Raw genomic sequence first — 26797 nt, forward strand, 5'->3', positions numbered from 1 at the left:
CATGCAAAAAAATAATTTGGTTATAGTAAATAGTTGGAAATATTTTGGTTGGCCTAACATACACAAGATTACACCAACTTAGACTTTACATTGAGAATACTAAAAGTAAATAGTTGGTACATATACATATATAAACTAGCTGTTATCAAATAAGTGCAATAACTAGTTTGCAAGTTAAAGCTAGGTTAAAAAATTAATTCTTTTAAACTTTACTAGTAAATTAATTTTCTAATTTTACTATTTACATAAAGAATCCATATTGTAACAGCTTAGATATTTCCAATTAATTTGAAAAATAATAAGTCGAGTTAAAATCATACTTAGGTATATATTATCTATAAATGCAGTTAAAACTAATTATAGCTAATCATTTTTTGTTTAATTACTGTAAATAAAATTATTTTTAATATAAAAAAAACAAACAAAATGTTTTTGTTTAATATTCCTTGATTTAATAATTTAGACACAAATGGCTAATTACGTAAACAGCTGCTAGTGTGAAATAAGGATGCCGTATAGGATGCATTTTTAACAAACTATTTAGTTGTAACAAAAAAGAAATTGAAAGATACACAATCATCAATCACTATGTGTGAAACTAGGTGGTGATTAAAAAAAAAGAGATTGAACTGCTTCTTATTGACAGAATTAAGTTTGCTTAACCAAAAAATGTACAGTTGAATATATTGTTTGTTAAAAATTAACTTATAGATTAACGTTCTTAACGTTGATTTAACTTAACTAGCTCAAGTTAAGTATTTTCATTAACTTTCCCAACTTTAGCTATTATTATAATATTGTATTATACGAGTCGTGGCATATACTGCACGTCATCAGAAGAGTTAAAAGTAAATCAGACCATGAAATATAATATTTATTATATATCGTGAATAAATCGAGAGCAGACGACAGACGTGTACCTATAGGTATTGGTGATTTTAATTTTAACCTGCAATACCTAACGTTCAAAACAGGCAAAACTGCATACAATAGGCTGTAAATACATCATATATTATACATTATTGTGTCGTGAAAACGATTATCTTGAACACGTGCAAATTAACGAAATATACAACGTTGGGTAGTAAAACAATAAAAAAAAAAAACATTACAATTAACAAAACACACGTTTATATACGGATGATGAAAATACGAATCATAAGTACGATGACGAATGAATTTAGCAAACAAACCTTAATTACTAAAACGAGTATAATATTCAAAAAAAAAAGTAACTATGCGGAAGTATACCTACAACTAAACCGAATACTCCACGATACAACAGTTTCATGTACCTAACAATATATATATATATACGAGTTCAGTCGTTTTTTTTTATTTGATACAAAACCAAAACTGTAGGTATGTACGATGATGATGAGATTGATATGTGATGACATGATATGTACAAGCGTTTTGGTGGGTTTTATTAGTAAAACGTCAATCTAGTTTTGAATAAAAAAAAATCAAACTGATGTCAATAAAATAACATGTAAGGTAATGTCTCTTCTTTGAATACGCATAACAATGTACACCTGACGAATAAAATATAGGTATATGTAGGTATTGTATGTTTTTAAGGGGGAGAGAATGATCGTTAAGCCTATTACCCACATTAACTAATAAATTATTTTCGGTTTTAATAATAATTATGATAGAGTGACTCTGTGTGGACGGATTAATTGGAAAATTATGTACACTGGTGTCGCTTATAGTGTGTACATAAAAACAAATAAGTCATAAATCATATATTTGTCTCAAAAAACAAATTCACTATTTCCATCATTTTCAAAAATCATGATACACACCTACACACATACCACTAACACAAGTTTAAAATTGTCATTTAAATCTTTAATTGTGTACCTACGGTTTACTGTACGGTTTTAGATTATTAATTAAATTCTTATAATTATAGGTATATAAAATATTTTCAATTCTGAATAGTTGCAAAAAATTTTAAATTAAACTAAATAATGGAAATAAAAATATACTTCATTTTTAATATTTCATATTTCATAAATGAATAAATTCACTAATGAAAAAAATTACCTTCCTCTTGTCTGTACAACTAAAAAGTAAAAAGTAATGGTTTTATTATTTGAAAATACTCAATCGCATAAACTTTTTCATCTTGATAAATAATAATAATGAAAGAGGTGTAAATGTATTTTAACATTTCAAAACCTTTTTACTGAAATGCGCCCGTCAATGAAATACGTGTTGGAGAAGGCGATCAAGAGAGAAAATTGTCATCAGTTCCGGTGCACTCGCCCTACTGATGTTCATTCTTCTTTTTATTTTATATTACATCTTAAACGGTTCAGATTTTACTTCCCCTTCTCCGAGTATTTTATACTTAACCGTTCCAAGATTCGCGGAAAGAAGCTTACATTAAAGAGCCCCTCTTTTTCACCCAGGCCACAAAAGTAAGGGTTTCCGTTCAATTTTTATTATTCCATTTTAACAAGCAAAATAATGTTTCATATTCATATAGTATCTGTTGATAAATTAAACATTCGTTGAAACGTGAGTTGTAATTTTCATAATAGCTGTCTATAAAACTTGATTTTATATTTTTATATAAGTACATTTTAAAATAACTTACTCTACAATACACAAATGTAAATTCCTAAGGCTTCAAAAAATACAATCTTTGTTGAGTTTTCCTTTCACAAAAAAATTATTACACCAGACATCACCAAATAGTTCATTTTTATTTAAATTTGAGAATTATTTAGCAATAAAAGATAATTTTTATTATTAGGTAACAATATTGAATATATTATTATGTTTTATAAAATATTATTTTCAATCCACCTTAGAAAATATTGATATTATTACAGATTGCATGTTTTAATTAACTTAAATTATATTTATCACCCAAGTTGTTTTAGTCCAAATATTCAAACATTATATTATACTTTTCAGTTTTTATATAGAAATCACACTGATACCTACGTAAAAAGTTCTTAGTCGATCTTATACCATTTACAATTAACTTATTAAAGAAAACAAAAAGACCAAATTTTAGAATTGAAATCTAAGAATAACACTGAAGCTGTATAGCGACTGGTGACTGGAATAATATAGGTAAGATGAACTACATACTCGTAATTTCATTGAAGTCTCATACATTTAATTAGACTCAGGCTATAGCTTATAGTTATAATTATTATTTCTTGCTTAAGATGTAATTATTTTTTCCGTTGTATATAGGTACATAATTAATAATTATATAATATAAATTATAATTAATTCCTATATGCGTACCAAATATATAGCTTTATATAATTCACACAGTTTCGACAATAAGACTCATGTTTTGAGGGTATAGCATTTTAAGTATATTTACTTATTTCCAGATAACATCGCACAAAATTACCAATACATTCGACACTATTATAAATTGTATTACTACATAAGGTACAATCTTTCATTTTAAAATCACACAGTGCCGTAGTCACGTATTATTAGGGCACGTGTCCCCCACCTGAAAATATCATTTTTTTTTAGGTAACTATTGGCTATGTAAATTATAATAACAACATCAGGTATCTATGAATCATGATCCTATGTATCTATGAATTATGATATCTACATTATAAATTATCATCTCTACCACGGTTATAGATAATGTTTCACATCAGCTGCAGTTGTCTTAAAAAGTTTAACTGTTTAAGTAAGTAATTAGTATATAGAGATTTTGATTATGCTAGCGAAATTGCAGTAAGGTGTCTTTCCTACACAGTTCAAGAATAGTAGGAACTCAAAATAACAAAGGTAATTATAATATTCAATAATGATTGTTACACTTAATACATGGTTTTCATTTTTTTTTATCCATATTTTAATGACTCAATTTCTTCTTGTATAATGTGAGGGTTAAGTCAAACTCAGACATTTTAACTTCACTGTCTTGTTTATTACCTTCTAAAGTATGCAGTAGGTTATTTTATCATGTTAAGTTAGCTTATAATTTTTGTAAATATAATTAAAATGAAACTGTATATGCAATATGCAGCCATATTAAAAGGAGAATTCAAGTTATGCAAAATAAAATGGAAAACGGTAAAAAAACAGCGCTAACTAACCCACTAAGCAGTGGCATATTTTGGTGTCCTCCATGTCTGGACACCCCGCGACTTAACAAAAAAGTCCTAATATATTGGACATTGGTGTTAACATTTATTTTGTAGTATATTAGTATACTATTTTTATTTTATTACAAAATAAATGGTATTTTTATATAAACGGAAAAACTAAAATTAATTTGATTAGATTCGACGACACAGAGACTTATCTACAATTTATCAGGGATATCCAGAAATTATTTGAATTTCACCGGGTCATTACGATGATAAAAATACTTGCAAGCCGCAGCATACTAGTATTTATAATCAATGATTGTACAATTATGGTATTATTTGTCAATTTGTCTTTCATTTTTTCGTCTACCGTCGTGCTGTACATACCACCGTCCGCCACTGTTTCAGGTGATTACTGAATAACGTAAGTACTTGTTTATTCAAATAAATTAAATAATTATTGACACATTAGGGACGAACACTACTATAGGACAATAAAATAAAATAATTGGAAAACAATATAATCCTGAAATATATCTTTCTTAAGTTAAAACAATAAAAAAAAATGGACAACTATAGGTAACTGCTGTACAGTTTATGTGGCGAATTGTTGAGTGTACCTCGTCATTGATAGGGTCACTGCAATGGATATCATTCAATTGGTGTAGGTACCTATCACGAGTATCGCCGTATACGATTATACGAAAATAACGATTATGAGCGGAGATGGTTGAACTTTTTGGTATCCGTGGTTAGTGGTTACCTAGGATTTTAACTCCTGTAAATTCCTAAGAACGATCCTATGAAGGAATATCCCGTTCCTAGAAATTCCCAACAATGACAGGATCGGGAATTCCTGGGAATTCCAAAAACTGTGAAAAAATTACAATTTTTTCAGTTATTATTTTTTGTTTTCATAATATTATACAGTGACATAATATTTTAATTTATGTATTTTTATATTAGGTAAAATCTTATGTCATAAATACGTGATAGTAACCGACAAAATAATCGATTAGCGATAAGTGATAGCAAATATTTTTTGTGGGAACGTGAAAATAATAAATGTTTTCTTCGTCAGTTATTACACCAAGCCAAGAAAAAAATTTTAAATTTAGTTCACCATTCAATCATTAAATCAATTTGATTATTTTATAATTTATTAGAACAGTATTGTGCTTCTACTACAAATATTTAGTAGATACAATTATACAAAATGTTATTAGTGGGGTTCCCCTAGGAAAAAAATTAATAACAGAGAAGTATTTAGACGTTTTTAATAGAATTGGAGACCATCCTGCCCCTCTTCAACAAAATATACATTAGTTAAGTATAGTTATACATTTCATATAGGTATACCATTTAAAAAAATTACAAAGCTTACAACAAAATAATAATTATAATATTTATATATAAAGCAAACGAGGGGGGGGGGGCATTGGACACTTGCTACTTGTTAGCCCAGCTGCAGTCGTGTATGCTGACGCCGATTACAGGCAATTGAATATAATGTCCAGTGTAGTACTGTATACAGTACCATGTATCATAATATTAAATAATATATTATACCATATAAACTGGCGTATAGGTAGTCAGACACACCAAAATATATTATCTACACTATTTCTGCAGTGGTGTAGTCAGGATTATGATGTGGTTAAGTATAAAATATTAAACTAGGTTTTATAATTTTCGTATACAAATAAAATAAATAATAAATTTATTAGATGAAGGAAATCCAATGGAGGGGGGGTAAACACTCAACCCCCCCCCCTGGTTACGCCACTATATTATATCTGTATAATATACGCATGTTCAAAAAAGCTCACCTCCGCCGTTCTTATAGCACAGGTATGGAAATCGCCATACGTTGGCCAAGTCCACGGCGAATCCTATGACTGACATCAGGAAATCCGTTTTGTTTGACCACTGTTCCCTGCCCGGTCGCCTACGCCGCTCCAGCGGGTCAGCCGGCGGCGTGTTGGCTCCGGCACCGCCGTCCTCGTCGTCCGTGGCCATATCACGCGATCACCCCCCCCAATCTGCGTCTCCGAACTATCCGCCCGCGGCTGTCCTGCAGAATACAAATTTTGACTTATCGTATCGCAGACAATATAATATAAACTACGAACGCGAATATTGAAATTATTAAATCCGTGGGCTGGCAATTGATTTTTATTTTTTACGTCGATGAACGATTTCCGATTGCGGTGCGCACCGCAATAATTGAACAATGTATACAATATACATTACACATAATAATAATACAATACGTTTTTTTTTCAACCACGAGAGGGTATACAACAGTAATAAGTAATAATATAATAATATATGCGGCGGGATGATACATGAAGGCTTTAGCCAGCGTGATTGAACTGTCGTCGACACATTATATTATGAGTAAGTATACTGGACCCGGTGCCCCCGTTCACTGCAATTTAATTAACCAGCAATTATCAAACAACAAAGCCCTTTGCCAAAATAGGAAAACATAAAGCCTATTGTACACAAACGCACAACGCATATTATTATGTTTGTTCGTTTTACATTCATTAAGTTCGACGTGGTAGCTGTTATACCTATCTACATTACCTAATACACCGAACAGAAAAATATTATAATAATAATATAATATGGTATAAACACGGACGATATGAGAGTGTCCGACTAAATCAGTTATTGAGTGGTTCCTCAACGCGTTTTATTGACACACAAAAAAAAATGTTATGTGCTAATCAAACGTAAAAATAGTGGATTTGACCACCGCTGTAATTTACAATATATATTATATACCTATATATATCAGTGAATCGATGAATTTTAAGGTATCATGATATAAATATATTATGTAGTTTTATAAATAATACAAGAACCTGAGGATAAAATATGTAATGCGTGTATAAAGAAGTATTTCTCTGATTTCTGAAGAATGTTTTTACTTCAGTAAATCCAAAGTCCGTGTTACCGACAAAAGTAGTAGAACTATTGCGATTGAAAAATATTGTTAGGCTTTCTTTTGTCAACATTTGTATAATATTACTTATTGATACACTGATGCACACATTACGTAAAAGATAACGATATTTCTAATACATCGAACGATCGAACCAACTAAAGTTATAACATGGTAAACTTATGAATATTACAATCAAATTTAACAAATACTTAAAACACAAATAAAACAATTAACGAGATACAATGTGAACAATTATTATGAAAATTCATACACATTTTAAGAATTAAACATTATTTTTTTTTAAATCGAGAGATTTTCCAAATTCCAAAAATATTTTATGAGTAATAAATTAAAATAAAATAAATTTTTATAATATGATTTTTGTTCATTGTTTTTGGGTTTATCTACCCAAATATTTTTAAAAATATATTCTGTTCTGTTTCATATTACAATTATAGTTACTGTGAATTTTAAAATAACTAACAAGCAATACAATACAAAACAAATCTAATTTAATTTTAATAATATCTAATATTGAAACTATTTTATCAATGTATTTATTTACAATATAAATTAGTTATAACATGTACACGGAATATTTTTTAAATTTTAGTACTGGTATTATTTGTTTGTATTTCATTTGACATTTTAAAATATGTCACATCACATGAGTAAGGAAGTTAATTATCTTATATTATTTTAATCGAAAATATCATTATAAATTATCAATTTATATCATTTCCAAGCGAAAATTAATGAAAACATGAGCAATATCGACGCCCTGAACGCCAGTTTATTGCGTTTATAATTGAATTACACAAATAATCTAACAGATACGCTCCATCCACGTACTCATTTAATATTGTTGAACATGTACGTAATACTCCGTGACTAACTAATTACCTATTTCGAAACTTATACATTTTTTAATTAAACAACCATGAAATGTTATCGAATAGCCGTTAAATAAACAGGGAATAACACAAGTTTAATTAAATAGTGCGAAAGTATGAAATTTTGGAAATCACTTTTAACCGATTTTCTAAATTTATCTGTAAAAATAATATGGACATAATATGGTTATACAGCTTACATACAAAATGTAAAAGACAGAAATGTTGTACCACTCAATATCGTTTGAAAGTATTAAATTCCGATACACTGGTTAAAATGTTGTATATATTTCCAAATATTATTATTAATTTAAAAGTACTTTTAATTCATTTTAAATAAAAAATTAAATGACCGTTAGTTACGTAAATATTTTGGAGAAATTAAATAAATAGTAAAAAATAAAATCACATTTTTCATAAAAAGGGTAGTATCATCAAATATTGAAATATATACAAATACAATATTAATAGAATCTAATATATTTAAAATTCAATAAATTTAATTTTACTGAATAATAATGTATATTTAGATTTAGAAATTATTTTATGGTTGCTGAATTTTTATCCCTAAGGTACTCACTATGTATTGGCTATTACCTAACAGCTAATCGTTTAATATTTTTTATTATATTATTTATTTCTATCGTATAGTTTAAATTAATAAAAAATTATAAGATATAGATTATTTGTTAAGCAATGATCCAAATATACAAAATAAGAAATATTTACTTAAAAAAAATTATATAAATAATAGAAGAAATAAGGAATAATTGACATGTTTAAAAAGGTAGCAGATTTAAGAATATTAGTAAGTATATAACGCCAGTTAATTTTCATAACATAATTTTGTAAAAGTACAATTTATAAAATGACCTAAAGTTTACATTGTATAAAATTATTTTTCATCAACAAAATATAAAATTTATTATTAAATATCCTGAGTTTCTTTTGATATGATAAATAAAACTGATAGGTACTAACTGATATCTTAATATAAATTATCATGTAGTCTTACAATATTGTTATGCAAATACTTAATTCATATAATATTAATTGTATTGTTATATAATATGCATAATGCAAATTGCATTTGAATAATGGACGTATTATATAGACGTAAAATCATAAGTAAAGTAGGCAAGTGCATATATCAACTTTATTTTATTTAAACGTATAAAATGTATAATATTATACCTGGTGCCTTTCGGCTGGTTGGATACCCGGCCCCGAAGCATCAGCACACCCGCGTAAATTGGACGTCGTATGATTGTGAAGATTAAATAAGGCGCGCGATCTGACAAAATAATATTGTCGGTGGTTTCGTGCATTTTCACAACGCGTCGACCAATCGGAGCTGTATCATCTGCGGCGCTTGCGTGTTGTTTCGCTAACATTTTAGGCTGACGGGATTTTTTTTTTTTTTTTTACAGAGCAAAATTACACGTATACAAATAATTTTTAACTGTGGAAACAATAACATAACATTGGATTCGTTCAGTTTTCCGATATTTTCCGACAAAAACAATAGTCTGTTGCATTTTTGACAAGTTTTTCAATTTTAAGGTAATCTTCCATTTTAGAATCTTAACCATATTAGAATATATTTATCTATTCTATACCTATATTACAATAGTATAATATTAACGCTATTGGCGTTATTATATTTTATTTCAATATTAAATAAAAAGTATTTGACTATAAATTAAGTATTTATGATATATTATAATATTATAACTAAGGATATTATATTATACAGTACCTACATTTAATTACAATAGGTAAATATCATTATTAGAAGCTATATCTTAATAATATTGTTTTTGCGTTACACGGATCAGCAATATTGGTGAATTGAATAAAATCATAAACCTCTCTTCAAAGTTCAAAGTTCAATTATATTGTTTATGTTTTTATAAATGAGTGTAAAATTATATATGTATAATATATAATCAAAATTTTAAATTCATAAATACTAATAAACTTATCTTAATTATTATAAGTTATAGACGATAGTTATAGTGTTACAACTAATTAATAACTCATAATCACAATATCTGTTTTCTATAAAGTTAGTTACTTATTAGTTATTACCTATACCAATTATAACCTATAAGTTATAATAATATAATATAGTAATTATGCCCATTATGGAGTAGTAATCCTATACTTAAAAAATGACAACCACAGTTAAATTATCTATTTAAATAAGTATTTTAATCTCAAGATTTCAAGTTGATGATAGAACAATAAATTGTCAATCTATTAAATTAGAAGGTTAAGGTACCTACCTAATGAATTTTAGATCAATCCAACTACGTGTTAATAATATATTTCATAATAGCCAACTTAACATAATATCGACCTACGAGTATAATAATTGTTGGTAAATAATTGTATCATTCAATATACAAATAAGCATTGCTTTATTCAAAAATTGGTCAAAAATTAATAATAATCAGCGTTTTACACACCAATTGAAAAAATCACAAATTTATATTTTAAATTTGTGTTAAGTTTTCAATTTAATAATCAATGTAGGTCAGTGACATATTTATTTATACATTTATGATGATGTGGTATTGTGGTGTGGCCGTGTGGACGAACGTATATATGTGTCCACTGTCCACTGTCCACTACGGCGCTATGATATACCATAAAGACATAAATAGCTACGTAGGTTGTAGGTAATGGATACTTATACGTACTATACGTCTATACGTTGTAGGCAACTATATACAACATAAATGAAACTGTTTAAGCTTGTATACTTTCCCGGTCCAAATAAAAGAAAATTGAAAAAGCTCACATTATAAAACTAGCTGATATTATAAAACAAATTTCACGCCAACTCAGAACAGCAGAAAATAGACGTTTAATGATTTTGATTTTTTGTATCAGCAATCGAAATTTGGATTTCATCTGACTGAACAATATTTTGAAAGTATGAACATTAAGTAATACGTTTATTATAATTTAAAGAACCGTGCTAATGTAATATTAATTAGGTATACGTATAAAGTATAGTAGGTATATGAATATTTTATAAATAATAACATTAACACGTTTAATGTTATAATATATTATACAATATCTATGTCAATAAATTTATTTTACGTGTCTATAATATTGTATAGCGTTCAATGCTAACTAATTTTAAGAAATATATATGTTATAAAATATTTGTAACATCCAACATTTTCTTAGACAAATAAAACTAAAATAAAATTAGCATTTAGTTTTTAAATTCTAGTCAGATTTCAAATGGTTCCTATTAATACAATAGGTATTAAATTAAAATGTACCTATATGTCATAAATATGTTTTACATTCGAATTATTAACTATGGATAACATTGTTTAAATACATTATTTTATAATACAAAAAAAATGTTCGATTGAATTTCGATCAACATATTAATTTTCCCTTTCGATTTCATTGAGAACTTTTTAGGTTCGTAGAATATAAAATGTGGGACGAATACTACCTACTCTACGAAATCGAAATGTAGTAATACATTAATATGTATTATGTATATCGTACATTTTGTTTGTAGGTTAGTGTCATAAATGTTGCTCAGATTTGAAGGCAAATTCATTTTTTTTCGATAATTGTATAACATTAATTTTTTTAATTAAATTGTGTTTCATTTAATTTCTGAGATAATGGGTGAACATTTTTTTGCTATTTTTGCTTATTTTCTTTTTCTGATTTGTATGCGTTTAAATATCAATTTACCTACCTGATAGTTTTCTGTACATATCAACGGAACAAATCGATAAAAGGTTATGAAGAAGACGCATAGTCGATGTTACGTTTAAAATTAGTTTTAATGAGATTTAATATCGGAAATATCGATAAAGTATTTGTTACGGCAAGTTAATTTATCGTTTTTGTACATAGTAGTAAATTTTTTTTTTAATACAAACTAGTTAATTTAACTGAAATCGATTACATATTTTATTAAATTTTGTAATACCTTTTTTATATAAATTAAATGATTTTTTTTGGCCTTTTTTTCACATTTTAAATGCTTTTTTTTATTGATTATATTGCCTTTGAATCAGCAGTGCTCGAAATGAGAAAAATTAAATGGAGGAGCTCGATCCAACTATTCAAAAACTGAGTTCCAAGTACAATATTATTTAACACAGACTCGTGGGGGGCTTTGTCTAAGTTCCTAAATTTTGAATATTACATTTCAGCTTAGTCATAATATTTTAGCTTTATTATACTCTAAATAATATAATATACGATATACCTAATATGTAACTATGTAACATATAAGTGATCATGGATTTATATTCACCCAATTTATCCCATTTACACTTCATACATTCAGTCACTTAAAAAATACATTTTTATATTAACATAATTACCGTTTTGATAGCAATACTTACATGTTTCAGTAGAAAATAAAAATCATTATTATTTTCAGTGATATAATTTGTGGTTCGGATGCATATTTTGTTAATTGCCAAAACTGGTCCAGAGATATTAATTATGATAATACATTAGTTTATGTGTATATATCTGTGTACTACTGAACTAGACAAAGAACAAGCGTAATATAATATAAACAAACTGTAATAAAAAGTAACAATAGGTAGTCTAAACGAAAGAAAAGATAATTACCGTCAATCGAAGTGACTTGAAACGATTTTGACATACTTCTTAGTATTATGAGCTTAAAAAAATCGCACTGGGCTACAAAAATAGTATTTATTTCCGTATAGGTACGTCTAATGAGTAGAATAAAAACTTCAATTGAGTTTTATGATAAAAACTCGCTTAAAAAAAAAATAAAAAACACATGTTCAAGTCACCTCAAATTTTAGGTGACTTGTAACAACTATGAAAATTCAACGTAAAATTCAATTCAAGAGCATTAGAGTTGACTTGCAACAAAATATTTATAAATATTTACATTCTTAAAATTTTAGTGAAATCAGAACTTACCTATCTTACTTACTTTTAATGTTAATAAAAAAATAAGCGATTGAAGTTTTTTTTACCATAATTACCAAATGAAGTAAGAGGGACTTTTTTTGAAAATATCATTAAATTAAGCATGCAAAAACACACATTTAGAAACAAAAAAATTTCAAAAAATCACTTAGAAGCTAAACTGCATTTTATGCATTGTATGCGTTTTTATGATGTTACAAGTCACCCTTAGATTTTTTTTTAAATAAAACTAAAGCTATACAATTAGGAATCAATGTTTTTAATTTTTTAATTTCAATATTCTTCTTTTGAAGTATCCTCTAATGTATATAAAATATAAAAACCCCTAAACTCGACACCTATCACTAAAATCCAAAGCACTTTTGAAAGCAATGATAAAATCGCTGTGATCATGAAAAATGTTTGGCTATTTTTTTCGGAGGTAATGATTAGACCAATCGCATGGTTGAAGATAACATTTATAGTCATAAATATAAAAACATATTTTTAATGGAGGTACAATTAAATTATATTAAATACCCTGATAGATATCTTGAAATGTTTAAACAAAAACCAAATTGTTACATCTCACCTCGTAGTTCCAAGTCACCTCGATTGATGGTAGCTAATTGTAAAGTTGTAAAGTTCATTAATATCATCGACAACATTTAAATCAATATTTTAATAAAAATTATTTTGGATATTAGTTTTTGCTGTCCCCTCATCGAAGAAAAAAATAGTTGGGTATAAAATAGTTAAGGACCTTCGTCCCCCTGCGCCAGACACTCCCCACCAATTCAAGCACTGATTATAAGTAAATATTGCATTGGTATTGTAAGTACATTTGACAAGTAAGTGAAGTATCAAGTAGGTACCCCTGGTGGCTGGTACCCTTAAGTTATTACCGAATTCTCGTAGAACAAAAAATTAAAATGGTCGTTTCACACATCAATAATTAACTTATAGCTAAACATAAACCGATAAACCAGAGAATATATCTGGTTAGATCAGACAGAATATAAAATTTCAGAAAAAATATCCGGTTAACTGACAACAAATTTTGATTTTTTTATAAAAACAGGTTTAGCATAAATATTCTCGTTTTTGATGATTTTCAAAGCTTTCTGGGATAATTTTGAAATGGACTGATAATTTTGTACTTTTGACTCCTCAATGTACAATCTAAATCCAATTTGTTACCTACCGAAAACCATATTAAAAAAGATTGAATCATATATTTTTCAAATACAAACAGTATCTTCAGACACAAAAAAAAACACACACATAATTACTTATAAAATAATTAAATTCACAGATCCTCTCAGAATCTAAAAACAATTTAAAATAAGTATTAGTTATTGCTAGGAAATAATTATTTACTTAAGTTTTTAATTTATATATTTTTATATTTAGTCACCACTAACTTGCCATTAATAAATTACCTACTATGTTACCTAATAGTTGATACCTAGGTACTAATTAATTTAATGAATGAGGTGTAGTTTGCTATTTTATGTTTTGGTTATTTGGAATAGTTCGTTTAATTGTTTCTTTAGTATGTATTGTGTTAGGACATCAGTATTATACATAATTATACGTGACTTTCACACGTACGACGTACCTACTTAGTACTTGGTTCATATACAGGGTGATTTTTTAATCATACTAATCCTATATTTATGCTTAAAGTATGCATCATCTGAATTTTTAAATACACTTTAAGACCATATTTTTAAATCCTTGAGATTTTTGTACCACCGGAATGATCCGATGAGCATACATTTTCTGTTATGCACTTGTAAGACGGCGACAACCATCATCTATGTAGCGTTCCCTTAATTCAACTTACCGGCTACCGTATTAATAATAAGTCCACACTGACAAACCGTCTTCGCTCAGGATCGTTTTACGTATACAAATACAATGGTATAAGATATATCATTTAATTCAAATTTAATACCATCCATTATACAGTTACCCCCATACTCCACTTGTAACCAACTGTACAGCAGAGCGACATCCATTTACCCGCTTTTTTTATAAAACTATTTTTAAGAATTATTAATATCCTTAGTATAAATATTTTAATAACTCAGAAACTAATACAGTGGTAAATGTAATCACTTTGGTACGGGACATAACTGATAACATAATCCGATTAATAACACTAAACAAAAGTTGAAAAAATAATAAAACATATTATACTTTAAATACTGATAATAAATTAAATAATAGGTAGTATTTTTAAATTATAATGTAATGTTGCATCAAATTTAATACACACATAATAATTTAAAAATACTACCTATTATTTAATTTATTATTAGTATTTAAAGTATGTAGGTAATAGCATTGATTATATTATAATAATAGTATTATATAATCAATGGTAATAGGTATTTACAAAATTTAAAATTGTTTAAAAAAAATATGTAAATACATATTAATTACTATTAACTTAAGCAATGTTTTTTTTTGTACCGTTAAAAGATCATTGATAAACTGTTCGTATTTGTAATGTAGTTCAAAATTTGACGAGTGATGTTGTACCACAGATATATCTGTGTGTTGTACATCTCTTCGTAATATAGTGCCTCTCTCATTTCAAAAGAACTTAGAGGTTTTTCAGTATTCGTTTGTGGCCCGAGCTCATGATGGAGGCAATACAATTTTCTATAATCTATACTCATTTTATTGCAAGGTCTTCTGCTTGACGCAATATTGGATCATTGCACGAGCATAATTTTTTCTAATAAACCATAATGATAATACTGATTCATTGATTCAACCTGTTCTTCTTTCCCACTGCGTATCCTCTTTATGCTTGGATTTTTATTTAGTGTTGCTGAATTTTCTTTTTCAAATCACTTTTTTAATAACTTACACAATAACGGTTGAGAAATGTGTAGTTTTATAGCTGTTTCTCGCTGTTCCATCTTTGGTAAACTGTCGTAGCGTTGTAGTATTGTAATTTTTTCATTAATTGTTATTTGTTAAGTCTTTTCTTTTTCGTTTTTCTCTCATTTTTACACACAGGTGACACCGATACATACATACATGCATACCTACTAGCCGACGGACAACGACTGTCTTGATTGTGTACGTCGTACGAACTAAAGGTAGATAACAATATGTATAGACATTTTTATCTTTATGATGAGCCATTTGACGAAAACTTTGATCGTGTGTTAAATATATTTCGTACATATAATGTTGTTTTTATGACCTCGAACTGATAACATTATGCGGCGTATTGATTACAAAAACCGACATAATTACACGCCATATAACTCTATAAGTATTAAGTATACATCCGGCCTGTGATTATAATAAGTGTAGGTATTATATTAACTGTGATTATAATAAACTACGACCACTGTATATAGTTAGAATTCTGATTTAGATACATAAACATTTTTTAAGAAAATCATCCGTTAAATAATTTATAATACAAAAGTAGGGTTTTCATTTGAAAAATAGAAGTTTGTATTGCCACAGCTACTCTTTAAGTAGTACAACAAATATCAGAAATTTTAAAATATGGTCTTTAGGTATACTTGAAAATTCTAAAAATCTAAAATTTGAATAAACGTACAATTAAAGTGAAAAATGAGGGTGAGCGTGCTTAAAAAACCAACCTGTATATAGGTTTAGGTACCATAAAATATATTAACTGATACATCAGTTCACTTTTCACTGATGTTTAATATTAACTAAAAGCCCGTTGCTTTGAAAATTTCTTATTTTAGACTTAAGTTACTTGGAGAATAGCTCATTCGGAAGCAGAATCTGTGGCGTATAACATATATGTAACATATTTTCAATAGTTCTATATAACATTATATTTACCTATGTCCTATTCCTATAATAAGTATATACTCGTATATTAAAATATATATTGACTTTATTAATCTGTATACATCTATTATATAATATGTACATAATATAATAAAAAAAACATCATACGTCACTGAAGGTGCTCGCCTGAAAATAGGATTCGTTTGAATCTTTAACTGTATTATAAAATAGTCTAAAATGTCGTATTTGGCTCAACTTCTACAGCACTTCCATATTCCATCTGATATTTTGTCAATTTTTTCTCATGTGTTGTTTCTTGTGTGTATGAAATATGAATGGTGAATATTCTTATTAACAATACTTTGGTTTACCATATGTAATATTGAACTATAACTACAACTACGTACCTATCACGTATTCACTATTGAACTATTCACGTATGATGTATCTATGTACTTATATTGTTTATATCACAACTCATAATCAACTAAAATAGGTAATATTTATTTTATAAACGGACGTAGCACGTTGAATAAAAATGACAGTATACCTAACAGCAGTGGCGTATTTACGGGCCGGGGTATGGGGGATAAAGTTCAAATTTCGTCAAAACCACAGTTAATTTGTGGTTCAAAACTTATAAAATATTAAATGTGTATAACTAAGGCTAGACAATTTAATAAAAGGTCTTTCATACAAATAGTTCATACTATTCATACTTTTACCGAACAATTATAGATAATTTAGATAATTGGTATGCAAATACAATGTTTTTTCATAAATGAATTCATCTGGTAAGACGACTAAGACGTATATGAAATGTTCAAATGTACGTCTTGCTTACTATGGTTGACAGTTGAAACTTGATAAATATATATTTTTTTAAGTAATAATAATACGGACAATGAGGGGGGCTTCAGATTGTTAGCCTCCCCTGCGGACGCCACTGGCTGTAAGTCTCTTACAGATTACCGATCGCTATTGTAACTGCGTAGTCATTATACCTACCTACAATCTACATATAGACGTATGGTATGTATTTATAACTATTATCAAACATATAGGTACCATTATACCAATATATTAAACATGCTGGGGGGACGGAGTGGCCGAGCGGTCTAAGGCGTCGGTTGTGACGCAGCCGACGCCGGCTCGATTCCTTGGTCACGGGCGGCATTTTTCTTCGGGCAAGTCACGGTGTCCGGAGAACAAGTTCCGGCATCCCCCACTCGGGCATGGCAGATACCTATACGGGTGCCCAATCAAAAATTCTGCCAAACCCAACACACACGTGTCCCACCCCCCTACCGACATTAAAAACGTACAAAACCAATACAACTAATGGCCATAGATGCCGGGCATAAGATCAAAAAAAAAAAAAAATAAAATAAACAGGTTGGAGGCCAAAAATTACGATGCATCTATAATAAAAAGAATAATTTGATCTTCATTGACAGCTATGCAGTGGCGGATATATCCTAATTCTGAGGGGGGGTAAATTTCAAATCCACAGAGGTAATGACGTTCAACCCCTCCCATTGTTTTATATTATAATAATGTATAGTGATGGTGAAAATCCCAAGGGGAGGGGGGGCGGTCCACCAATTATATCACCTAATTATCTCCCACCGATTATCACCACTGCAGCTATGTATACATTTATGTCTCATGGTCAAGGTGTACACTTTCAAATTTAATCTAAGGTTATGAATTTTTATAATGCTATTGTGTACCTATGATTTATTTTGTTGTATTAAGTTTGATAAATATATTATTCAAAGTTATTCGTACAAATGAACCATAATAAAATCTATTTATTTAAAAAATGGGAAATAGCCAATAGGTAACCTTTCTGGCGCTCTGCTGCACTATAAGTTTCAAGCACGATTAAATATAATATAATATGTGTTTGATTGTGATTTCGAGTGTACCTAATCATTGAGTAAGGCACTGTAATGTTTATTGTAGGTACTAAATTTGAATTCAATAATATCATTGCATACGAAAAACGAGTGAAGACAGTCTGGGCATAAATCTAGTTTAGGGCTCACGCGAATTTTTCAATTTTTTTTTCGGAAACCTATGCATCACATCGAGTTATGAGCGATGGTGCAGAAATTAATTATCGCAAATCATTAATTTTTATGTTATAGCCTACAAGTTACGAAGTCCAAGATTTTTTGTGTTTTACGCATGCGCACAGCGCTAGAATTCAACACATTCGTCGCGATCTCTCCGTTCAGAATCGAAAATGTGTATTGACCGTTTGTAGTATTGTGGTGATTGGTGAATGATGATGTCATGATGTTAAGGTAGTAGGTAATACTTTGATACCTAATACTTACTACCTTTGTAGTAAGAATAAGTTAGTAGGTAAGTACAAACGCGAAAGGGTATATTATAATATAAGACATGAGTTGGGTCGTGGATGTATTTAAATTATTTTTCGATAGCCTTTAAAATTTCTTAATTTGTAGACATAGGCCAACTGCACATAGACGCCACTGAGTCGATATTCAGTTTTTCGAAAAACGCGCTAATGACTTAGAAATATAATATAATATAGCAAAGTTCACCTATTATAATTATATAATATTATACCTAATTAATATTGCGTTTGAACCCGAGTGTGCCCCATTGCTCCCACCTTCTCAAATTTATACATTTTAATAGCCAGTGAACGGTGTACACGTATGAGGTTTTATTATTTTTTCGCATAGTATTATTGATGTAATAATATTTATTGACATAAAGTCAAAATAAATACGACGTTGGCATGTTACCTACCATATTGTATGTTGTACACAGACCATAGAATAAGTTGACAATGTTTTATCAGCTGGTCGAGCCACAGTTCACCAGGTTTAAAAGATAATACATAATATTATGATTGTTATCTTTGTTACAACTGTTACAAATTGTAGCACTTTAGTATAATACCCATAATATTGTTGGTGCCAGGTTTTCTACCACCACAAGTCGTGTTTACATTCGGGCATCGTTAATTAATAATTATTATTATATTATTATACTAATATACTATAATATTACTATTATAATTTAGTGATTAGTCCAGTCTGTCGTGGCTCTGTTGAATATTTAAGATAGACATTAATTATTATTTGTTTAAATTTGTTGTTATTAAAGCGCATTATACATAATATTAAACTCGTAATTATTACCTGCCTACCGGTTTTATAGTAGTCGCAGCCGAGATATTCTAATTACAATAACTCGGACTATTTCAATTTGCAATACAACAGGTAACGTCATGTACCTATAATATACGCGTTACATTGCCAACATTTGCGACTTGTGTTGTCGGTGAATTTGGAAAATGGGTACATCGCAGTGAGTGGCCGGGGTAGCTAACATTTCTATAATATGCTTTCATTGTTGTTGTAGATAAAGTTGGTTTTGAAGTTAGCCTTTTTACCATGAGCGATAACGATCCGTGCGAATGTTTTTGGAATCATGAGCTATCTATGCAACGACTGCTGTCACTGGTAAGTAAACAATGCACTGTCATTTAAAAACATTACTTTTAAATGTAACTGTTCAAGTACTTCCTATATTATAATAAACAAACATTGGCCGATAACAAATTGTACCTAATACCTATACACTTAGATAATTTATTTTTGATTTATCTCACATTAAATAGGCTATTAGTTAATATTATGATTTTAAATATATAAGATTCTATCAATATACACATACTTATCTGTAATATTGTAATAATATGAATTCCAACTTAATATTTAATATTGTTATATGTTAATACAAAACAATATGTTATGACTCATGATACTTAAATTTATTGTTTTAACATAATTTATGTTCTAAATAGGTACTTGATTTATGTACACATAAAAACTCTATTTTTTTTAAACAATTCATTTGTTTCCCTATGCTTAATGAAATATAGTCCATAGATATTCTAGTACAATTAATAATAAAATACTTTTGTCATAAATATTGCTGAATATAAATAGATACATACCTAAGTAGTTATGATTATTGAGGTCACAGATGGAATGTTCAATTTATTCATAATTACTAAGTTCAACTGTGCAAGATATTTTTTGTTGTTAGTGATGTATATAAAGATCATAATATGGCCTGTCACTGATATATTTTCTACTCTTGATCCCCGAACTACAAGTTTTCATCAAAACATTTCTCTACTTTTACTGGCAAATTGATACTTAAAACTCTACAAAAATCTGTCAAGTATACTATCCGAGCAATAAAGCGATAAAATATCCTAACTTATCATAAACATTTATGAATGAAGTAAATAATATTCAAGGCAGTAAATTGTGACCTAATGAAGACTGAAATAATATTTTACCAAGATAAGTTTATAAATTATTAACTTATAATGGTGACCGTCAATATTGAGCTGCCTAAAATAATATTGATTTTCAACCTGTTAGTAGAAAGACCGTTCATACTTTTAATGATTATTCAATTTTGGTTTTTGACTACTTCTATAATGTAAATAAGTAAATATTTAATTTATTTCAATACTACAGGTATGTTTAAGGCCTGTGTCACACTTGTAGATATTTTCTGTGGAATTTCCGCAATATCAAAACATGCAAAAAATGTTTGCCCGCTCTGAATTTCCGCTCTAGTATAATATGTACATGTATTTAAAACAGCATGTTTTGATATCTGCTAAGTCCGCGGCTCGATTTTTCACCACAGATATTCCACAAGTGTGATATTAGCTTAAATTGAAAATTATCCATACTTATAATTAAGTAATAAAAAAAAATTGTTGTAGCTACGTCAGTCACAGTCGGCATGCACAGATATTGATTGCTTGGAACCAGGTAAATTTAGATTTTAAGTTAGATGATTTGCTAAAAACTTTATATTTGTTGCATTAGAAAATATTATAAGAAATGTTCAGTTTTTAATTTTAATTTTTAAATGTTTTTTTATCAAGCAATTCATTTATTCTTAATATTTATTTGTACACAATTTAATGAAATGTTGTGTTTATTTTAAAAATAACAGAAAATACTAAATACCAGTTAATTTTTATGAGAAAACGTTGTTTTTGATATTTGGTATTCTTGCACAAACAACTATAATTAATTTAAAATTATTATGTATTTAGTAATACAGTAGACCTATATGGCTGTACTTATTCTGTTTGATAATGTTTATGAATATTGTATAACTAGGGTCTATGAATTATAATATAAAATTTAATTTTTATAGTGCAAAGATTGGATGGACCATTGGCATCAAACAGTGAAGATACTAATTTCATCTTATTAACCGGAATTTGGGTTGTTGTTGCTTTGGCTTTGTACTTTATGCGTCCTAATCCGGCTCGTGCACAAGAGGAAACTATAAAAAAATTACCATTTGGTGGATCTGACAATAGTGGATCAGATGTATGGATTACATCAAAACTTATTAAGAATATTTCAAATATTAATAAGAATATTTTTATTTTCAGGATCCACCATCGCCACCTCCTCCATCAATGGGCGCCCAGTGATGATATAATATTTTGACGATACATTCTACAAGAATTTTGAGCTCGCTCAATCTAAAATTCCCTTCCATTATTCCACAGATAATCATTATAATCACATAGATTTAAGAACTTAAAATTTTAATTAAAGTTTCCCACTTGACTGACAAAATCCACTGCACTAAAGTGAAACAACTATTCATTGTTTTTATATAACAAAAAAATATATATACCTTAACTTTAAACATGATAAAATGTTATTATATACGCACACATAAGATAATACGTTTTCTTTATCGTCAATATGACTAGAGACCAGAATAATTGTATGCATCATCATATTAATACTGCGTGTATGCACAACTATGAGGGTTTTAATGTGGGCTTTTTAAATCAAGCTGATTCTATAGAGGAAGTTTTATTTTGTTATTAAAGCATATAATTTGTATATTTTATATACTTTTAATAAAAAAATCTTTCCTTGGTCATCTTTAAAATAAAAACGGGGATTATTAAGTTGATCAACAGTTGATTTTAAATAATCACAAAAATCTTTTTGATAATCGAAATTTATATTTTTTTTTTTGCTTGACATAGTTTTGTTTTCAACACTGTATTTATAATAACTATGCTCCTTACAGATAAAAAGTAACATTGTTACTTTGAGGGTTTATATCTTTGATTAAACCCACTGAACTAAGTATAATAAAAATATAAAATTAATACATGTATAATTTTTGGGTTAAAATTCTAAACATTTTTAAATGAATACAAAATATGTGATTTACTTAAAGTTTTTATTACAGAGATAATTTGATTATCTGTCTATTATACAGTCAGACTATATAGTCTACTGAAGATATTCTGTATTAAAATACTCTGTAGCATAGACTTTTAAAAAAAAATTATTAACTTCTTTTTTATTTTGGTCCAAATTTTTAATGTATATACTCAATACTGCATATTTTGTCATTTGATTATTTTTAACATTTTTTTAGTGCATATAATTCCGGTCTCTAATTATGACAAACAATGAAGTTATATTGGTGATGTGTGTTAGTTGAGTGGAAAATATTATTAATTATTATACATTATAATATTATATATTACTTTTATCATATGCAATAACAAGGAGAGAAAATGTACAGAAATGTATTTAGTATTTGAGTGTGTGAATTGATTGATTTATTATAGCTGTTTTATTTTTAATTTAAATCTTATTTTATTGTTATTTTGTTAAATTAATATTTTAATATATTTACAAGAACCGATAATGCATAATATTGTTAATATTTCATGGGAATGAATTAAAATTGTCCATAATATATATTCAATTAAGTTTTTACATTTTCTTAAACTAATGTTTAAAAACAAAACTGGAAAGTCACTCTGTTGTATAGTAGGTGTGTTGAGTGCACCCAAGCCCAGATTAATGATTCATTGAGCCCCGGAACACCCAACACTTTGAGCCCCCTTTTACACTCATATTTCAAACAGTGTTTCAACATTTTCATTAAAAAAAAATTGAATTACTATTTTTACAGTTAACTATAAATTTAGATTTTGAGCGGATGTAAATGTAATGACTAATGATTTTATAATAATGATTTTTTTTTGCGTATATCTACATTTTTATTGTAGAAAAAATGCTTTTGATCTTAAATTTTGATTATGGTTACTGATAGCAAATTAGATCTAGTTGGTATTTTAAAGGGGTCAAAATAGAAAATTATCAGTACTTATCAAAATAAAAGGGAAAATAAGTAACCACTCTGGCCTCTTATGTACATAGGGTGTAGAGTGTACCTCGTCATTGAGTCACTATAATATATGTTAAATAAACTTAAATTTGAATTCAATGTTAAATCATTGTATATTTGTATACGAAAAATGATTCTGAGCAAAGTCTTGATAAGCATCAGCCTTTATTACTAATTTATTACTAACTATAGGTATCTTATAAACTATGATATTATATTCAGTGTTGGGTAAGTTACTTTACTCGTTACTAAGAGATAAATGTAATTAAGTTACTTTACTCGTTACTCAAATAAAATTGTAATGAAATTACTTTACTTTTCAAATAGAAAAGCAACTCATTATTTTCTCGTTACAAAAATATAATTTTTTTTAAATTTCTTGGCAATAATCTTCTGCAGGCAAATTGAACAAGCAAATTATTTATTAAACCTGTATAGTTAATAGGATCATATAAAATTTAGTCTTCCACACAAGCTATATTCATAGGAAACCTATTTAAAGGAATAATAAATTTAATTAACTGTTCTCGTGATTTACGGTGCAATTAGACATTTCAAATATTAAAACCATTGAAAACTGAATTGTGCCGAGTTAAGATTGGTAAACATAATAATACCCGCATTATACATATATTTTTTTTCAATTCGCAATAGATATTTAGGTACATAATAATTCGAAACTGTAACGCGTTATTCTATAGAAATTACTTTTCAAAAGTAATTTTCATTACATTTTCGTTACTTTGGAAATAATTCTAATGAAATTAGGTAACGCATTACAAGCAAAGTAACACCGTTACAGTAACGCATTACTTTCGTTACGTTACTACCCAACACTTATTATATTTATATTACTATTAAACAAAATATTTTTTACTAGATAATAGTTATACAGCAGGTTAAATAATTTTTTGCTGAAAACATTGCATTAGTAAATGTCATCGTGTACCTACATAAGATATTACAACATAGGTACATACTTACGAGTATAGCATACAAATTACAAATTAGCAACTGTGTATGTGATATTGCGAGTTGGTACATATTATTCTGAAAATTGAAATGTACAATACTATTTAGCATCTGCACGGTCGTTTTACTCGTTACCTATGTATACTATCATTTTTTTTAGAAGCAAGGCAGGAAGAAAACTTGTTTTTGAAGATATCACGAGCATGGTGCAATAATAACAATCATCAAAATAATATAAATTATGAATATAATATCTTACAACAACGTCGCAATGATATCGACAAAAGTACCAAAATGAATAAACTTCACGCTTCTATATAATAAATAATATAACAATAATAATAATAATATTCTAGAAACTTGAGTAGGTACTAGGTAGTAGGTACCTACAACCTACTATATATTATGGTAGGTAGTAGGTACCTACAACCTACTATATATTATGGTAGTTGGAAAAAAATTGTCATAAGTATATAAATTAAAGCAATAATGCGATGAGCATGTTAAATTTACTTAAATATAAATAATTTATAATAATATACTATTATAGACACCTAAATTGAATATAAAGATATTAGAAATAAATTTATTATTATAATTGTATATTAAAAACTGTATCTAAGACAATTACACACATTGCACGTTAATATCTAAGTTTAATAATTTAAGTAGGTATTTAAGTAAGAATTAAGAAAATAATATAAGTTATGGATAAATATTAGTCTTATGTTATGAGCGATTGATTTTGACAATTTATTGGCTGTTGGACTGTTGAAGTTACAAATTTAGACCCTGAAAAAATAACACTACTTATAATTAAAAAGTATGTGTTACATATATAATATTATATATTCGCGAGATTTCAATGTCAGTCTATGTATGATTAAAAGAGAAACATAAATAGGTATTCAATTTTTATTCATAGTAAATTTATATATTGTTAATTTTTAAATCAATTATAAATCTATATAAATATAAATGAATGTTCGTCTGTCTGTGTGTGTGTCCTTTATACATTCCTAAATGGCTAGTCCGATGTTGATGCAATTTGGTACAGAGATAGACCAGATCTCTGGGCAGAAAATAAGTTAATTTAAAAAGGGAGAGGATCAACCTCGAGAGGTGCACAAACAGGGATTTTGAGATTTCCGATGGAAATTGTTGTTTATAAATGGTTGCCATGGGTTATTTTGTAAATAAAAATGTATACAATGGATAGTAAAATATTTTTGTTCTTTAGTCAAAAAGCTTAAATTCAATTTCAGGTCACTCTTATAAATTTTTTTTAAAGCAGTCACAAATAAAACGAAATTACTAGTTACAATATTTCCATACGCTATAAATTAATTTTATATAGCGTTTTGGGGTTTACTAATAATACATAAAAATGGAACCAATTGAATTCAATGAAAATATATATATTTGTGCTAAATTAATACAATTTACAGTAGGTACCTATTTAATTTACTTTTTATATGAAATTACAATCATCCAATCTCATTCAATCTACAATAATTTGATAATTTTATTAAGGTTTGTCATTTTATAACTGTATAATAAATGATGGGTAATATTGAACAAAATGGCAAAATGTCAAAATGTGGTATTATGTTAAATTAATAATTTTAATCATACAGATCTACCTAACATTATTTATATTTAAATAAACAAAAAAATTAAACACAATGTTTCAAAAATTATTAATTAATATATAATAAATTGTTATAGTATTTATAAATTATTGATATAAATAAACACACCTATTATAATTATTAATTAGTAATAGGAATAAATCCATGTATAAACTAATAAACTATTAAACTACAATTTACAAACGAACAAAAATTAAAGAGTACAATGTTTTTCCGGTAGTCGAGTTCTAGTAAAGG

General features: G+C 27.7%; 2 protein-coding genes across 10 annotated transcripts in view; one reads left to right on the plus strand and one right to left on the minus strand.

Moving 5' to 3' along the window:
- LOC100576010 (sodium-dependent dopamine transporter-like) overlaps window positions 1–9254 on the minus strand; it is a 14141-nt gene extending 4887 nt beyond the window's left edge. The window contains exons 1-2 of one of the 3 annotated variants that reach the window (XM_029486867.1): window positions 9132–9254; window positions 5918–6162 (exon numbers count right to left, since the gene is read on the minus strand). In XM_029486867.1, the coding sequence (XP_029342727.1) occupies window positions 5918–6107 (190 nt within the window). In that variant the 5' untranslated portion in view covers window positions 6108–6162; window positions 9132–9254. Of the gene's footprint in view, window positions 1–5917; window positions 6163–6220; window positions 6703–9131 lie in introns of those variants that run through there. The other 2 variants (XM_029486869.1, XM_029486868.1) reach the window with 2 other exon arrangements.
- Window positions 1–23454, plus strand: part of LOC100161313 (uncharacterized protein C34C12.4) — a 110758-nt gene extending 87304 nt beyond the window's left edge. The window contains exons 1-6 of one of the 7 annotated variants that reach the window (XM_008188032.3): window positions 9378–9500; window positions 18833–19052; window positions 20085–20185; window positions 21472–21520; window positions 21915–22093; window positions 22159–23454. In XM_008188032.3, coding sequence (XP_008186254.1) covers window positions 20117–20185; window positions 21472–21520; window positions 21915–22093; window positions 22159–22200 — 339 coding nt within the window. In that variant the 5' untranslated portion in view covers window positions 9378–9500; window positions 18833–19052; window positions 20085–20116 and the 3' untranslated portion in view covers window positions 22201–23454. Of the gene's footprint in view, window positions 1–9377; window positions 9501–18832; window positions 19053–19310; window positions 20021–20084; window positions 20186–21471; window positions 21521–21914; window positions 22094–22158 lie in introns of those variants that run through there. The other 6 variants (XM_008188033.3, XM_008188034.3, XM_001945152.5 and 3 more) reach the window with 6 other exon arrangements.
- Window positions 23455–26797: the final 3343 nt, after the last annotated feature.

This window comes from Acyrthosiphon pisum, chromosome A1 (assembly GCF_005508785.2).
Source record: "Acyrthosiphon pisum isolate AL4f chromosome A1, pea_aphid_22Mar2018_4r6ur, whole genome shotgun sequence".
In the NCBI taxonomy this organism is placed as follows: domain Eukaryota; kingdom Metazoa; phylum Arthropoda; class Insecta; order Hemiptera; family Aphididae; genus Acyrthosiphon; species Acyrthosiphon pisum.